At 49.3% G+C, this 16,918-nt stretch overlaps 9 protein-coding genes across 9 annotated transcripts; 2 read left to right on the top strand and 7 right to left on the bottom strand.

Moving 5' to 3' along the window:
• Positions 1 to 561: 561 nt before the first annotated feature.
• On the bottom strand, positions 562 to 1,333 carry M437DRAFT_81924 (YjgF-like protein; the record flags this gene model as incomplete). Its single annotated transcript, XM_041027649.1, has 4 exons — positions 562 to 714; positions 879 to 1,046; positions 1,219 to 1,232; positions 1,291 to 1,333. 4 exons carry the CDS (start codon positions 1,331 to 1,333, stop codon positions 562 to 564), a joined length of 378 nt encoding a protein of 125 aa, XP_040883111.1.
• A 523-nt stretch (positions 1,334 to 1,856) lies between these two features.
• Positions 1,857 to 2,770, bottom strand: M437DRAFT_63606 (adenine phosphoribosyltransferase; the record flags this gene model as incomplete). Its single annotated transcript, XM_041024281.1, has 2 exons — positions 1,857 to 2,107; positions 2,164 to 2,770. 2 exons carry the CDS (start codon positions 2,768 to 2,770, stop codon positions 1,857 to 1,859), a joined length of 858 nt encoding a protein of 285 aa, XP_040883112.1.
• A 1,348-nt stretch (positions 2,771 to 4,118) lies between these two features.
• Positions 4,119 to 5,150, bottom strand: M437DRAFT_40374 (uncharacterized protein; the record flags this gene model as incomplete). Its single annotated transcript, XM_041020183.1, has 1 exon — positions 4,119 to 5,150. The coding sequence occupies one exon, from the start codon at positions 5,148 to 5,150 to the stop codon at positions 4,119 to 4,121; it is 1,032 nt and encodes a 343-aa protein (XP_040883113.1).
• A 171-nt stretch (positions 5,151 to 5,321) lies between these two features.
• On the bottom strand, positions 5,322 to 6,242 carry M437DRAFT_25463 (uncharacterized protein; the record flags this gene model as incomplete). Its single annotated transcript, XM_041019087.1, has 3 exons — positions 5,322 to 5,620; positions 5,669 to 5,806; positions 5,861 to 6,242. Coding segments are annotated over 3 exons (819 nt in total), but the record flags the coding sequence as incomplete, so codon positions are not given.
• Positions 6,243 to 8,048: 1,806 nt separating this feature from the next.
• Positions 8,049 to 9,024, bottom strand: M437DRAFT_41327 (Aldo/keto reductase; the record flags this gene model as incomplete). Its single annotated transcript, XM_041020363.1, has 3 exons — positions 8,049 to 8,201; positions 8,257 to 8,370; positions 8,425 to 9,024. The coding sequence occupies 3 exons, from the start codon at positions 9,022 to 9,024 to the stop codon at positions 8,049 to 8,051; spliced, it is 867 nt and encodes a 288-aa protein (XP_040883115.1).
• A 497-nt stretch (positions 9,025 to 9,521) lies between these two features.
• On the bottom strand, positions 9,522 to 9,722 carry M437DRAFT_40645 (uncharacterized protein; the record flags this gene model as incomplete). Its single annotated transcript, XM_041020224.1, has 1 exon — positions 9,522 to 9,722. A coding segment is annotated over one exon (201 nt), but the record flags the coding sequence as incomplete, so codon positions are not given.
• Positions 9,723 to 10,742: 1,020 nt separating this feature from the next.
• Positions 10,743 to 11,963, top strand: M437DRAFT_18493 (heme oxygenase-like protein; the record flags this gene model as incomplete). The annotated part of the gene is made up of 2 exons (XM_041018960.1): positions 10,743 to 10,772; positions 10,833 to 11,963. Coding segments are annotated over 2 exons (1,161 nt in total), but the record flags the coding sequence as incomplete, so codon positions are not given.
• Positions 11,964 to 12,494: 531 nt separating this feature from the next.
• M437DRAFT_81929 (uncharacterized protein) lies at positions 12,495 to 12,877 on the bottom strand (the record flags this gene model as incomplete). The annotated part of the gene is made up of 3 exons (XM_041027650.1): positions 12,495 to 12,626; positions 12,685 to 12,772; positions 12,831 to 12,877. 3 exons carry the CDS (start codon positions 12,875 to 12,877, stop codon positions 12,495 to 12,497), a joined length of 267 nt encoding a protein of 88 aa, XP_040883118.1.
• Positions 12,878 to 13,581: 704 nt separating this feature from the next.
• On the top strand, positions 13,582 to 16,856 carry M437DRAFT_63610 (uncharacterized protein; the record flags this gene model as incomplete). The annotated part of the gene is made up of 2 exons (XM_041024282.1): positions 13,582 to 14,813; positions 14,963 to 16,856. 2 exons carry the CDS (start codon positions 13,582 to 13,584, stop codon positions 16,854 to 16,856), a joined length of 3,126 nt encoding a protein of 1,041 aa, XP_040883119.1.
• Positions 16,857 to 16,918: the final 62 nt, after the last annotated feature.

Genomic DNA, 16,918 nt, shown 5'->3' on the forward strand with positions numbered 1-16,918 from the left:
CCGCCATTTGCGACACGACGAAGATGCTCTACATCCGTGGGACGACATTAAAACAGAAGATGCCTCTATTCAGGATGACGACCCACCTACATCGATGGCCTTTGCTTAGCAGGTCAACGCCACCACAGCAAATCAACAGATGCGTTAGGTGCTAGAGACTGAGATCAGATGGTCACGCGACTAGACAGCAGCAACCAGGGAGGTCTGTTATCTGAAGGCTACAGAGGCACTATTAGCTAGAGCTACAAGCTCATAAACATTAACAGGCTAGACTAGCTCCCCACGAGCATCTAGCTAATGAGACATGAACAGACCAAAAAGACATACTCTACCAAAATCAGTTGATCGTCAAACCATGTCAATCTTCCGACAACATGTCTTTCAAAATCCAATCTCTACCATTCCTCATCACTTTCAGACCCTTCTATTTCAGATGCCACAGTATCATGTACTTCAAAATCGTGTTTGGTTCAAAAATGTATTCGACTTCCTATTCGGGTATACACAGCCGAAGTGACTTTTGTTGCGGATCAGCAACCACTATCCTCATATCATTGGAATTTAGGCAAGGGCAATAGCCTCAATCTCGACGGGAACACCCTTGGGAAGCTCCTTGACGGCAACACAGCTGCGAGCAGGCTTGTGCGAAAAGTACTTTTCGTACATGCCGTTCATCTCTGCAAAGTCCTTCATGTCGGTCAGGAAGACGGTGGTCTGTTTTGATTACCAGTATTAGCATTCATTCATGGGATGGAGTTTCCAATCTTGTGTCATGATTGTGGATTGGTTGGTAGGATATTGATTATTGACAAGTTGATCTTTCATGGTAGAATGGAAGGGCAGAGAAAGAGAGGGTAGGAGATAAGATAGGAACTCACCTTGATGACCTTGTCGATGCTGCTGCCAGCCTCCTCGAGAATGGCCTTCATGCCTTCACATGATGCCTTTGTCTTGTCGGCGATGCTGCCCTCGACCAGGTTGCCGTTCTTGTCGGCGGGAATTTGGCCAGACACGAAGATGTGGTTGCCGACTTGGACTGCTTGGCTCTGTTGATGATAGCGTTAGTTGGAAGGTAGTTCCTAGTCATAGTTGTTGTGGGAATTGGATCTCTTCGTGCTGGTTTTGTGGTCTGCAAGTCAACAGGGATGGTGATTGAGGTGCAAAGCAACGAGTAGACCAGCCTGAGCAGAGGATATGTGTGAGATAGATGTCACGTACGTAAGGGCCAACAGCTGTTCACATCAATCAGTCAACCAATCCCAAATCATAGCATAGCTGTCAAACACTCACGAGCCATAGAGTTAGTAGTAAAGATCTTCTTCATTTCCGACATGTTGACGTGTGATGTGTGATAGAAAGACTTTAATGTCGAAGGCTTGGAGAGATAAGTAGATACAAGAGGGAGATGAATTGGTCTGAAAGTTGTCAAGAGAGAACGACGTAGAAGAAGCATGTCGTTGTTCTGGGCACTTCGGGTTTGTATGCACGGTTTTGGGTCTGAGCTCCGCTTTGCTGTGCTGAAGGAGGGGTCTTTTGGTGGGGCAATCTGTTCCGATCTCGGGATTGCTTGCTCTTGGAGATACGATACTCCGTAGCATAAGTTGAAACTGTTTCTAGTAATGTTTTGGGTGTCACATTGAAAGCAATTGAAAGCCGAGCAGCTGAAGGGAGATGAATTGTGTGTTATGCAAATGTTTTTGTTGTATGACTCCATATATAAAGCTGTTTTGGGTATCGAGAATGTTTCTTCACAATGCGCGACTGACCAGCCCGAAGCAGTTTACCTACCTAAGTTCCCAGATCCGAAATGATGACAGAAAGTAAAGAGATTGCTTTTATTTTCAACTTCTCTTCCTCTATGGCTGCTTGCTGGCAGCAGCACCACCGGCATCTTGCACGCTCTTGACATCCTCGGCAGACTCCTTGGTCTGGCCAAGGGGCAGCTCCTTCTCACGGCTCTCGGCGTCCTGACCGCTGAGCAGAGTAACGACGGGAGCATTGAGCTTGTCTCTTCCGTGCAAGAACTCGAGCTCCATGAGGAAGAGGTAGCCCATGATGTCACCACCAATCTTCTTGACAAGGTTTCCAGCAGCCATTGCGGAGCCGCCTGCAATTGTGTTAGTCTGCAATCAAGGTATAGAAGTCAGGAGCAGAAGAACATACCAGTGGCCATGATGTCGTCAACAACAAGGACAGTCTGACCCTTGGCGATAGCGTCGCTCTGGATCTGGAAAAAGTCGGTGCCGTACTCCTTCTCGTAGCCCTCAGTCTCGAGCTTGCCGGGAAGCTTGCCCTGCTTTCTGACGGGAACGAAACCAGCATCAAGACGAAGAGCAAGCGAAGGACCAAACAAGAAACCGCGCGACTCGAGACCAACAATGACGTCGGGGGTCTTGTCGAACTTTGCGCGAACCTCGAGCTCGAGAGCCTTGACGAGGTCTGCGTGGAGCTTTGGCGAGGAGAAGATGGGCATAATGTCCTCGAAGAGAATGCCCTTGGAGGGGAAGTCGGGGTATTGTCGCAGAGCATTTCTCAGTCTTACTTTAAGATCGGAGAGTTCGGCGGGACCGGAGGAAGAGGAGGAGGGCTCGCTTCCTTTGGCGCCATGAGGGTTCAGCTTGGGGTGAGGTGCCGTGGTGGTGGGGTCGGGCTTGGTCGAGGGAGGATGCGAAGCAGTAGATGCGCGGTCGACGTTCTGAGTGCTGGGGCCCTGGTTCTCAGGGTGGCCGTGAGGCGGGTGTGAATCGTAGGAGACGGGCTTTGCTGACATGGTGGGCGAGGGGCAGGGAGCAGTTAAAAAGGCACTTGGTACAGGCGGCGGTGAGTAAGAGTGGGAAAAGTCGTGATAGATGCAATTGAACGATTATGCACGCACCATGCACACTCCAAAATTTCATGCACCATCCCGCCCGCCTTCCCGCAACCTCCCCCGAAAGCCTCCAGCTTTAGCCGCCCATAAAACACCATGATAGCCACCGCCCTCCCGACGAATCGTTCTTCTGTCACTTTTGCTGTTGCAGCTTGTTCAATGCTGGACGATACTCCTTCTCGCACCATCTGCACCCTCTCAAGCAGTGCATTCGGTATCTGATTCTCCACCACCCAACGTGGCTTGCAGTAGTCGTCAACCCCTCCATCATCCATGTGAATCCTCACTCCACTCCGACTCGCTCAAACATCTTCAACAATCCCTCCCAACAAGTGCGACCTACCATGCTCCGCCCAGCCACTCACGCGTCCAAGCATATCGTCTCACTCGACCATCGGGAGATAATGTGATATTGTTCATGTCTCGTTCTTTGTTCATCTCCGTGCTATTCCATCGTCTCGGTTATCATCATTTCTCTGCCTTGCAGATCATTTACTTTCTCATCACATTATCTGTTTTCGTTTTCGTACTCATTTACTTTGATCAGGGATACATTTCTGCAAGACATTTGTGATGAGTTTCGAATGATACTGCTTTATTGTTGCATGATTGGTCATACGTCCCACGTCGTGTCCCCGCCGTCTGTGATGCTACTGCTGCTGCGACCATCATGAGTCGCCTATCTCTCGTATCTCCGGTCTTTGTGTCGACCCGGTACTCTACATGATACCAGACCACCACAAAGTCCCTTCCGTGTAGAAGACTTACACGTTCCCTGTACTTTCTACCGGATATGTGATACAGCAATCGAACGATACCAATTTAGATCTGTCCAGCACATCGTGATCATCACGATCCTCGGTTCTGGAACCCTTGCCGTGTATCCCTAAACGCATTGGAGAGCGACTCCACAAGACATTACTACACTTGCTGTTGTACGATGTGTACATCGCAGCAAGGCCATTTGCCAAAATCGTCGTTATCTTTGATGCCTCAATTCGCTATATCAGGTAACCCATTGAATGATGGTCGAACATGGCGATAACAAGTGGTTTGAGAAGAATGACAAACTTTGGGCATTATCTAAAGTAACCATAGAACATGGTATATAAAAAACAGAGGAGTAAAAATTCCAAAGATGCGCTGGATGCTGAAACAAATGCTTATCATGAAGAAACGCCATGGCTATGCATAAAAAGATGTTAAAAGAAGATGAAAAAAATTCAAAGATAGCAAGGTAGGATCTTCTTTACTCATGCTTCTTCGATGCAGCTTGAGAGGAATCAATTCTCTCGCGTGATACCAGATCTGCAAATCCGCCATCAAAGACGGGGCTGAATTTGATACAAGATTGCTGGTCTCCGAGGCTCAACGTCTGTGTAGGAGCCAACGAGAGTGGACTCACAGGCATCTCTTCGACCTCGAGTCTCTTCGCAGCGGTCTCAGCAGTGCTTCTGAATTGGCCAGAGCTCATAACGTGGAAGAACATCTGGCTATCGCGGAACTCTTCCGAGTGAGCGGGTGGACAGAGGAAAGCAGAGGTAGCAGAATTGGCTGAAGGAGCCATACTGGGTCGTCGTCGTACTTCGCCGGCACCAACACGTTGCAAAGTTTGTGCCGTCGCTGTGGTGGCTTCGCTGAAGTCCACGGACCGGAAACGAGTATGTGCGAGGGTTGCACGGCGAGATACCGGGAAGTCAACATCTGATTCTTCAGGGATTGAGATGATGGTGCCCCGGCGAGAATTCGAGTATTTGCTGGCGGCGATGGCTTCAGGGTCGCGACAACGAATGAGACTGAAGAAGTCAAAGTCGCTCCCTGTGGCTGAGGGTAGGAAAGTTGGTGATGGGGATGTAAGGAGGCCGCAGATCCTGGGTACGGAGAGAGAGCTACGAGGAGTATTGGTCCTTGTCATTGTCGTGGGGGAGTTGACACCAGACGTAGATGTTGAAGAAGAGAATCTGCTGTTTGGCAGTTCCATCTCGCTTCCTGTGTTTTGAGATAGAGTCTCTGGATCTCTTCCCTTGACCAGGTCAAGGAAACCCAAATCGACTGCCGATGGTAGGTAAGTTGGTGAAGGCGAACTGAGGACTCCTCCCATACATGGCAACTCCAGGGAAGTCCTTCGGCTTAGAGCCACTGTGTCCAGGGGTGCCGGTCTGTGTTTTCTCTTGAACTTTGGAGGCGGGGTAGCTGGAATTTCTGACAGTGGTGTTGGGGTGTCATCCACTTCCACTGTGAACATTCTCGGTCGCTCAGCTATGACTGGAGTTGGGGGCATCTCGTAGTCGCTGACACTGCATACTTCAATATGAGGGAAGTTCTGAGTGTTGAGACTGTTGAACTGCCCCACAGTCTTTTCACCGATCTTAGGGGAATGATGTCTGGGAGAGTGAGGTCTGGGCGATCCATGGTGCAAAGATTTTGCGATGGCTGCAGACGTGACAAACGTAGACTTGGCCTTGTCGAGGAAAGACGCAATGAGAGGTCTCAAGCTAGTCAAGCATGCTGCAATGGTCCCGACATATACTTCGAGAGCTCCCCAGACGAAGTAGCTGTTGTAATATAGACGATCGCGATCTTCGAAGTAAGTCCATAGATGGTATGTCTTGATCGCACCGCAGATTACTGCCGCGAGTCCCATGCCAAAAGCGAGAAACAGGCAGATCTTGGTGCGAACATTGAGTTGCATTCCGTGAATGATTGGAACTGGAACCAGAGCCAAGAAAGCATCTGTAAGCATTCCGAGAACTGTAGAATGTTAGCTTGTGTGGTGCAGATTCGCGCGTTGATACATACTACTATATGCCATGGCTAGACCTCGAAATGTCTCGAGAGAAATACAATTGCCTTTTCTGCCATTCCAAGCATCTGAGACAGGGAAGCAGCTGAAGAGAGTGGTGAAGAAGGAGACAGTCGTATATACAGTCATGAAGCCTGTCTCAAGTCAATAATTCAATTTCTGGAGATGGATAGTTTACTCAGACTTACACATGACTGTCAAGAGAGTCCTTCTGAAGAGTTTGCCGCTGTTGATTCTGAACAGGAAGATCGCGAATGCAACCTTCATGCCGTGCAACGCCCACACCATAATCAGCCCATGTGCAAACTGCCATCTGCTGTACATGTCCAGCATTTCCGGAGTGATATCTTGCCAGTGCCGTCCAAGAGCCCAGTGTGATTCTCCCACGAAACAACCCCAGATCGCAACGCCGAGAATCATCGTTATGACGGCAAAGATATCGTCCCACCCTAAGTATTTGACCATGACAAGTCGTGTGTAGACTCGCATGGCCACCACAATGACCGCCAGAAAACACCAGGATCCTGTGATTGCAAGTATTGACCAGGCATTGTTGTCTTGTGAGGTCATCTTATCCATGAGATCTCTCCGTGATAGTGTCATTAGATGTAATGCCGGCATTTTGTGTTTCGTTCGACCTCAGGTCGCAAATCGATGGTTGTGGTCAGAACCTGTAGGTGTTTATTTCCTTCAATAGATCTATGGCCTAAGGTGCTCGATTCGCATGTAGATTAAGAGCGTTGGCACGGCGATTCTAGTCTCAAGCCTTGATGTCGAGTTGTCGCTTCAGACGGCCTGCTGTAACGTTGGGTTGTCCTGTTATTGTTCAGGCAAAGATGATCAAAAGTTAGAATCGAAAGACCAGGAAGTCGCCATGTGGAGCGGATCAGCATGTACAAGTATGAAAGCAGAAAAACGAAGATGTCAACGGTCTTCTACATTTGTCCCCACCTCACCGTCTAGGCGCTACAAGCTTACATCAATTGTTTCAGATGAGCCGGAGCAAGCAGCTGAGAGAGATGAGTGGTTCACATATGCCTCTCGATTTTGTGGCGTTCAGGCGGTTGACAAGCCTTTTCTATAGTCTGCTGGACAGCCAAAGCAAAATCACGAAGCGGAACTTACGAACCCACGAGCGAAACGTATTCGTAGTCTGTCTACCAGGCGTGGAATGTCCGCTTCCTGTGATGCAATGAGAACATGACCCGACCGCTAAAGTGTATGACGACGATGGATGTTGGAGTTGAATATGCTCTGATCTTGCCATCGAAGATTTGAAAACATTGTGGGGCTTCTAGATGCGTTTGACTGAGAAGGGTATGCAAGCAGTTACGACCGACTCGGTCTTGCCCGCGACGTTGTACCGGGTGGAGAACGTGTCGTGGTGCCTTCCAAGAAGGTTGTATAGTTGGAATACGTGAAGTCTCACTTGATCGATGATATGGAGTGCAAGCCATCCCTAGATCGGTTCACGACGGTAGGAAGGTCGGTATACCAGAAGTCTTTTCTCAGTAAGACGCATGAGATTATAGTCTCTACCATCGTCGAGGTTTGACAACCGCGGACGAGATATCGATAGACAACCGTTGTCGCCGTTCGTAACAGCTTTCGCGTGGCGTCGATCTTGTACTGGCCGTCCAACCTCGAAAGGTACATGTACCCTAGAGGCCATCCCAAAAATGGTATTACCAAGTGAGACACGTTCGAAAAGGATTGTTTGTTGTCACCGACGAGATGATGAAGGATGAAATCCGAGATGATGCGAAAAGGACGTTTGTCCTTGGCTTTTCTTCTCCACCATTTTCCGCCGGCACTCCCGAATCTGGACCCTGAGCTGAGTGGTTTCTCTCATGCTCACCGAGACACTCATCTCACCCTTTCCATCTGCCAGTCGTTTGGCTCCCTTCCAGAAGATTTCTGATCAAGCTAGAAGGAAGTGATCGAGCTGATGTCTCTTGAATCGCAGCTGAAGGTATTTTCAGGTCTTGAAAATGTCGATCCTTGACAACGTGCCGATCAGGAACATGCCTTTGTCTCACCCTGGCCGGAAACTTCTACAGCCTTGTGATCTGCAGATAAGTAATCATGGAAAATGCCTATATTGATTCATCGCAAAGCTTTACCATTGAGAGCCGCTCGTACCTAGAAGAGCGGAAGTATAGAAGCGACAGTGACATTTCTGAGGCATATATTCCATGTCCACACCTTGATGGCTTCAACTCTGATCCCTATTTTTGCACACCTCCGTGGAGGCTTATACCATCGGTCAACAGATTTTGTCATATATGGTTCTATATATCACTCTGAAGCTTGATCGATAGCTTGAGTGTACGTGTACTATAGAAGTCTCCTTCAATCTTTGAGTAAGACTAGTTTTCAATCTTTGGATACCGTGGGGTCCCAAGAGCATGGTTCATAGCTTCCTAAATTCAACGTCTCCATATCTTCTTCGGAGAGCTCGAAGTCGTATATGTCTCTGTTCTCCTCGATACGAGAAGGTGTAACCGATTTTGGCAGGATAACAAAGTTCTGTTATTCCTTGTCAGCAATTTAGTCGAAAGCATGGAACATGGCTATATTATACTTTTTGCAGACCCCAGCGGAGCAGAATTTGCGAGGTTGTCTTGTTATACTTCTTCGCAAGAGGTGTCAGAAGAGGATCATCAATCTTGGTTGCGCGAACCAGAGGACAGTATGCCTGTAGTTGTCAGTTTGGTTCTCTCAGAACAATACAAGTCCAGAAGCAGCATACCTCCATGACAATACCTCTCTTCTTGCACCATTCTACAATGTCGTCTCTGGCCAACCAAGGATGCAACTCGACCTGGTTGACACTCAACACACCACCTTTGCCCTTACCCTCCTTCTCCTCAGTCTGCTTGATCCACTCCTCGAGCTCTTCAAGATGGTGGACACCGTAGTTGCTCACGCCGATACTTCTCACCTTTCCGGCCTCAACGGCCTCGACTAAAGCCTTCCAGGCACCTAGTCTATTCTCCTTGCCACCATACGGCGCATGCAATAGATACAAATCAATATAACCCAAACCGGTCAGGCGGAGTGATTCGTCAACAACAGCTTTAGCAGCGTCATAGTTGATGGCCTTGGGAGGAACCTTCGAAGTAAAGAACAGCTCTGAGCGAGGGAGATTTCCTTTGAGCAGACCTGCTGCCGTGGGTGCCTCATTGCGATACGCGGCTGCGGAGTCGGCATGACGGTAGCCGCTCTTGACTGCGTGTGCAGTCACTTCTTCGGCAATGTCCATAGGCGTTTGGTAGACTCCGTACCCGAGAAGCGGAATTTCATATCCTGAGTTCAGGCGAACGGTGGAGTTGATGTTTAGCTTTGCCATGCTGGATGTCGACGTGAAGCTTCGTGCTGGAATGATAAAATGGCTCGCGACTTGACGGATTCTGGTCTTTGCGCTGGTGAACATGTTTTGACTTTGATGTTTTAGATAAGTTTGTAGTTATATCGGCAGTTATAGATACGAAAGTAAGCAGGTTGCTACGTCATGCTATTTTCGCCAAAGGTGGGGAACTGTGTTCATGCATGGAAGGCGTTGGCTCCAATTTTGGCATCTTATTTTTCGACCAGTGTAATTGACTGGCTGTTAAGGTATTGCATAAGCAGTGGCCGTCACGCAGCAAGAGTAGCCAATTCAGAGCGCGATTCTTGACGGAGCATAGATTGCAAATATCTATCAATCAAGACTCTCTGGGCCTCCAAGATATGCTCTAGAAACGGACGTCGAAGTGTCCATGCAAATTTACCCAACTGCATGTCCCAATGGTTTGTTGTAACGAGCTTTTGTGAAGACCAAGCGTCGCATAGCAGGCAATCGACACCTTAGGTGTCGAACTGCCACTTCTGCAATCCACCCTTATGTCCTTCCTTGGGTGCTGAGGTCCTCACTGCGGGCTTGAAAGTAGCAGTCTTGGAGTACTCTTGAGCCAGCTTTGCACATTCCTTCTTGTGGACTTTGTAGTGTGCTTTTGTGCAGTCTCGTGAGCAGTAGAAGACGGATTTGCAGGCGGTACAGGCCTTGAGTGGTTTCTCTTCGGGATCTTCTTCTGGCTTTTTGCACTGTGCGCAAACTTTTACTGCTGGTTGTTGTGATTCTGTAAGTATCGTTAGAGTAGGTCTTGATGAGAGTGTGGTTGTCGACGCATATAGAGATTTGAGAAAATTTCTATCACTTGCCTGATGTGGTGGGTTGGGCGCTCGACGAGCTGCTCGCCTCAGCTTGGTCTTGGGGTTGTTGTGCAGACATTCTGATGGTCTATCTGCTTAGCTTATGCGTGTTGATAAGACTGTATAGCGACGTGATATGCTGGTAGTGGGATGGATGATTTCGTTAGACAAGAGATAGGTGCTGATAGAGAACAGCAAGAATGTTGTGCAGAACGGCAGACTGATATTTGTCCGACGTCGTTGGCAACGCTTTTGGTTCACTCTTACTCAAGTCCGCTGTATGGAAACATGAGAGTCTTGCACCTCTGGAACTCTTGGATTTGTAAATGCCTTCTTCGTGAGAACCCAGCTGCTAACGCTGTACTGTTTGCTCGATGCTCAAATCGCGTTCGCTGCAGTCAGTCGGAAGCAAGCTTGAGTCTCTCAGGGTGGTTTCGAGCTACGCTGCCTACTACAAGCCACTCTGACGCTGTTCGTTCAGAACTCACAATCCTCTTATCACAGCAGATGTATTTCTTTCATCACTTGACTTGATTGACGACTCGCTTGCTGCATACTGTCAGATGTGGCAGTGAAAGATTGAGTTTCGGATCGGCTCAGTATTGATTACAGCCGGTCGTTCACTTGGCATTGGATCACTAGCGCAAGCGCGGGCAAGCGACTCGATTGGAGGTAATTGGCGCGTCCGTTGGCTCCTTCGTCTTTCTTTACACTCTTTTACGGTACATATCGTGTAATTCAGCGGTTGGCTTCCCATTGCATAAGCTTGATCCATCATGGTAGGCCGATCCACAATCACGACACTCAGCCTCTTGACAGATCTGACCTTGACTACAGGGCAGAAACGCAAATGCCATCATCCAGAGAGCCTTCGTCGAGTTCCAAGAGGATGACAATCCCACAAAGGTACCGCGTCGCTACCGACAGAGCGTGTCGCTGGTCGACCGCTGACGCGAAGCTGTACAGTGCAATAAAGTCCGCTGCACCTACTGCGGGTTCGTTCGCGCAAAGAACACAACTCGTCAGGTCGAGCACTTGCAGGAGTGTCAACAGTACTTGAGCTCCCCTGAATACGTCGAGTCGCTCAACGAAGCCGAAGCCTCGCAGCAGCAGCAGCAGCAGCAGCAAGACGAGGGCAATACGAGTATCATGTCTGGTATCAACAACTCACCACTACAAGCCACCCCCAACTCGGCTCAGAGGAACCAGTTTTTGATGGGAAACAGACCCAATCCAAATCTTCAGGTCAACCGCCGTGGACCCAACAAGCGCACACGGGATGGTCAGATCAAGAATGGCCAACGTGCTATGCCCGCTCCTATTGCGCCCAACCCACCTGCTCAGAGTCCAAGTCTCGCCGCATACCTCTTGACTCAGAACACCAATTCCTTCACAGCTGCCACGCAGACATCGTTCCTCTCTCATGCTGGTTGTGGCACTCTCAGCGCTGGCGCAATGAGCCAATGGCTGGCACAAGATTCACACATCTCGCGTGGATATATTGCCTTTGTTGGACAGCTCATTGGCAAGATCCGCCTACCCATCGTCGCGAACTCGCAATCACACCCTCTTTATCGAGCTATGGACTTGCTAATTAGTGCTCTGAACAACGTTCGCAGAGAGATGAGCTTTTTCGAAATCACCGCTACCAAGTTCAACCTACAGGTACCAAAGGAAGATCCAAACCCAATCACCAGAAGCTTTCTCGACTTGTTCGTTTCAGCAAGTTCGCCAGCCGCAAGTCTGCTCGAAGGCGCTGTCGTGCTGTGGGCCATCGAACACTGTTATCGTGCATCATGGGCATACGCAGCTAGCTTCTCGTCAAGCCTCAACCAGCCCATCCTGCCATACTCTTCCAACGGAGACTCGCATAATGCTGCCTTACATCAATCGTTGATTCCAAACTGGACATCGGCTGCTTTTGCAAAGTTTGTAGACGCGTGCAAGGCTGTTGTTGACGAGCTTGCTAATGCCGAAACTTCGCCTAATGGTCGTGAACAAATGTCTCGCTGTCTAAGTGCATTCAACCAAGTTCTTTGGCTCTGGGAACGTACCTGGCCTTCAGTCGATGGCATGGGCGAGGAGAATGAGAGTGCAAGTGCAGAGCGCTTCAACAGCAATGGCATGCGACCTCGTAGCTCGACCGGTGGTGGTCAGCCAGGTGGTGTGCCTGACCGTGACTCTCACACTGGTGATGATGACGATGTTGTCGAGATGAGAAGGGGAAGCGCTATTGGTGCTAACTCGTACGTCAGTCCATATGGAGCTGACGGTCTTCGAGCAGTTGAAGCTGCCAACAATGCTTGAGCGTGGGCTATTTCCTTTCCTATCTTCCAATTGGCAATTCGGGTTCTCTAGGCTGTTCGGCGTTGAGGTTGCTTTTAGCATGGCGCCGGGGCGAACATGATCAGACCAAAGCGAGGTTTCTTAGCGTAGCAAACATGTTTTTGAATTGTCGTTCGATATGCTCGTCTGCTGCCTGCCAGTGAAGATCCGCCTTTTTCCTAAACATGCCTCTTCCTAGTATTTTCCCATGATGCGCCCGTATGCTCCTCCTCTTTGACCCTGAACGCCAACGCTATGCATAACCCAACATTATCGTCCAGCTCTTGTTCGAACGTGAGATGTTTACTTCTTGTTGACGGCCTTGTTCTTGGCCTTCTCGAGTCTGTCCTTCTTGCCACCCTTGAGCATCTCAAGGTGACCAGCTTTTTCGGCGAGGGAGCGCTCGGTCAAGGTAATCAGGCCGGCGGAGTGCTTCTACTCGGGAGTCAGCTGTCTGTTCGGCCTCGCGCATACCGTCCCAGATCTTGCGAACCTTCTTCATGTTGGCCTGCTTCAACAAAGCAGCCTTCTTGGGCTTGATGACTCTGTTGCCCATCTGAGGACCAGTAGGCCTTGCGCCCCTAGAAATGGAAAAAGTCAGTCGCAATTTCCTGTGCGAGCGTATTCCGGGAGACTGACTTCTTGGGCTCTGTCTTGACCTTTTGCTTGACGGTTCCTTGGGCCATGGCTGTGTTGTGAGAGGTGGAAGTCTGTTTGGATAAAGTCGCGATGGCTTGGATTGTTTGCCGTTGATCGCTTTGCCATGCATGTTTTTTTGTCAACTCCACCTTTTCTTGTCCCCGGACCCCGCATCGCAGCGAGTCATGAATTCCGTCTTGGCATCTCTCTTCTCCAGCAGGACTTGCAAGGTTCTTGCTCTACAAGCATTGGGTATGACTGTAGTCAATCATCGGAGAGCCAACATAGTCGTTCACGCGTACTGAAGCCAATTTAAAGCGATGCAAGACGACAATACATGCTCGTTAGCAAGACACACGTTTTTCATTCCCGATGCTTGTCGGCCTCTGATGTTTGAGTTTACCTCGCCTCATCTTTTACCCGGGGCCGAATGACCTGCCACCTCTGAATATGCTCCACATCCGGTGACTGCAGCCAAGATCTGTCTTGGTTCCTGTCTATCACGGTCTGCAGGTTGATCCCATGCCTCAGCCATGCCATGTCAGTATGCAGATCACGAACTTATTCACTTTACCCAGAATATCCGGTACATCCATCGTCTATCGACTCCAGATCGATACGAGAGTATGGCATTGCCTGAATGACTCCAGGTGGGGTATGCGAACGGAGAGCCTAGTATAAGTAGATGGCAATGACCACTTAGTATCAAAGTCGATCACTCTTGTATGTCTTTGCAGATGACAAGGCAACCATGATATCAATACGACCACTACTATCGTTATTATCGCTCGCCAGTACGGCATTGGCAATCGGCCAAAATGCAACCATTGCCTTCAATGCCTCGGCCGGCTCTCATGAGTTGGCTTCGGGAGGCTCTTCAGTTCAGATCATGGCAGACTCTCATGACTGGCCTGCTGTGTTGAAGGCTGCTCATGACTTATCTCAAGATTTTGGCAGAGTCACTGGCACTAACGGATCTGTCACTCTCTCAAACACTTCTGATGATTCTGGTGTACCTGCCTATAATGCTGGCTCGTACTTTAGCAGCAATCCCAACAATGCCTCGATGATCTTCAACATTACCGACTTGACTACGTTCAGTACTATTGGCTCTGGAGCAAAAGGAGGAGTCATCATTGCAGGAACAATTGGAAACTCTTCGCTCATTGACATGCTGATCAAGAGCGGCAAGATCGATGTCTCAGCTATCAACGGTACATGGGAGGCATTCACTTCCACCGTGATCTCGAACCCGATGGACGGTGTGACTCAAGCGTTGGTCATTGCTGGCAGCGACAGAAGAGGAACTGTCTATGGTCTATACGACGTATCAGAACAAATTGGTGTCTCGCCATGGTATTTCTGGGCCGACTCTCCTCCTCAGAAGCACGATTGCATCTACGCCATGAACACCACTAAGGTGCAGCCCTCACCATCAGTTAAGTACAGAGGTTTCTTCCTCAATGACGAAGCGCCTGCTTTGACTGGATATGTCAATGAGAAGTTTGGTTTCACAAAGTATGGCTCGAATTTTGGTGCCAACTTCTACCACACTGTCTTTGAACTTCTGCTTCGTCTGAGAGCAAACTACCTCTGGCCAGCTCAGTGGAACTCGATGTTCAACGTTGATGATCCGAGAAGTCAGGCCATGGCTGACGAATATGGTATCGTCATGGGCACTTCACACACTGAGCCCATGATGAGATCTACCAAGGAATGGAGTGAATTCGGGCATGGCGTTTGGAGCTGGGCACAAAACAATGCTAGTATTTACCCATTCTTCGTCGAAGGTGCCGAGAGAACACGACCTTATGAGGGTGTGATCACCATGGGTATGCGTGGGTCAGGCGATACCGCCCTTTCAGCCGGCATTGAGACTGCGCTTCTGGAGAATGTTGTCTCGACCCAGCGTGATATCCTCGCTCAAGTTTTTGGCAATGCCAGCGTCCAGGATCCTGACGCTGTACCTCAGTTATGGTGTTTGTAAGTCCCTATCCCCAACCCTGTCTCACGATATCGATCCTCTATTGCGATGCAGGGTTCTATCTCGGATGAGTAGACACCTGCTGCAAACTCGTCTCCGCTCGTAAAGAGCTCCCATGATGTATATGCTAACTCCAGTGGCGCTTTAGGTACAAGAAAGTGCAGGGCTACTACGAGGCAGGCATGACCGTGCCTGAAGACATCACCCTTCTCTGGACGGACGATAATTGGGGAAATATTCGGAGACTTCCGGTTGGCAATGAGACCTCGAGAAGCGGAGGCGCTGGTGTCTATTACCACTTTGACTATGTCGGTGACCCAAGAGACTACAAATGGATCAACACGGTACTCAACCAGAAGACGTGGGAACAGATGCATCTTGCCTACGAGAGACAGGCAAGACAGATATGGGTCGTCAACGTGGGAGACCTCAAGCCTCTCGAGCTGCCCATCTCCCACTTCTTCGATCTTGCATACGACATCAACCGTTGGAACAAAGACAGTACTCCCGAATGGCTCGAGCTCTGGGGATCTCGTGAGTTCGGTCCTGAGGTCGCGGCGCAAACGGGAGCTATCATGAACACATACTCTATCCTTGCTGGCCGCAGAAAGTTCGAAGAGGTAGATCCGAACACTTACAGCTTAATCAACTATAATGAGGCGAACAAGGTTCTGGCTGAATGGACAACTCTCCAGGCACAAGCCCAAAGCATTCTCGATGGACTACCAGTGGCCACACAACCCGCCTTCTTCGAGATGGTCTACCACCCTGTCACAGCTGCTCGCACTTACTACGACATCATGATTTCTGCTGCCAAGAACAATGTATACGCACAGCAAGGGCGTACCTCAACCAATGCTATGGCACAACATGTGCAGAACCAATTTTCATACGACCACCAGCTTTCCAAGTCTTATAATGGACTCCTTAACGGAAAGTGGGATCATATGATGGACCAGACACACATTGGCTACACTTACTGGCAACAGCCCATGAGACAGGCTTTGCCTCCTCTTCAATACGTTCAGATGGCTGAAAGAGCCTTGATCGGTGATCTTGGTGTTGCCGTCGAAGGTTCCAACGCCACAGTACCTGGTGATGACAGATTCCATTCGCTTTCATCCATGATCTTGTACCTCCCAACTCTTGACCCGTATGGACCTGCTCGTTGGATCGATGTTTTCCACACTGGTACTCAGCAGATCATTTGGAACGTCCAGTCCAGCGTTCCTTACCTCAACTTCACACAAAAGACTGGCACTTTGTCTCCAAACGGCACCACAGACACTCGCATCTGGGTTTCTGTTGACTGGTCGAAGGTCACTCCTGGCGCAATCAACACAACCACCATCAACATCACTAGCTCTTCCAACTATGGCACTCAGTACAGCGTTCCCCAGGTTGTAATCTCCTACAACCATACCGTCGTCCCATCGAACTTCACCAATGGCCATGTCGAGTCTGACCGCACTGTCTCGATGGAAGCAGAGCACTACTCATCCATCTCGAACGGTGGCAATTCTTCAGTCTCATATGAAGTCATCCCTGGATTGTCGCGGACGCTCTCAGGAGTCACTCTGTTCCCTGTCACTGCAGATTCTCTTACCACAGCAACTGCCCCTGCTCTCGAGTACGACTTCTATACCTTCACCAACTTGAGCTCTGGAGCCCTGATGGACCAAAATATGGGTACTAGCACTATGTACACTCCGAACACTGTCAACGTGACACTGTTCCTGGGCACTTCTCTCAATACCGACCCTAATCGCCCTCTTCGCTATGCTGTGCAGCTCGATGACCAAGAGCCGCAAACTAGACATTACATCATAGATCAACCAGCAGGCGCTAATCCCACTGGCTGGTTAACTGCTGTTGCAGATGTGATCTGGTACAACACAACCACTTTCCACTACTCGGGTCCCGGAGCACACAAGCTGAAGGTCTGGGAGTTGGAACCAGGCGTGGTTTTACAAAAGTTAGTTGTAGATCTTGGTGGTGTGAGAAAGAGTTTTCTGGGCCCTCCTGAGAGTTACAGAGTTTGAGCAACGGCATAAATCATCATGATTGTTGTGGAGTAGTGTTATGATATGTTATATGATGGTGA

This window comes from Aureobasidium melanogenum (genome assembly GCF_000721775.1).
Source record: "Aureobasidium melanogenum CBS 110374 unplaced genomic scaffold scaffold_3, whole genome shotgun sequence".
Lineage (NCBI taxonomy): Eukaryota > Fungi > Ascomycota > Dothideomycetes > Dothideales > Saccotheciaceae > Aureobasidium > Aureobasidium melanogenum.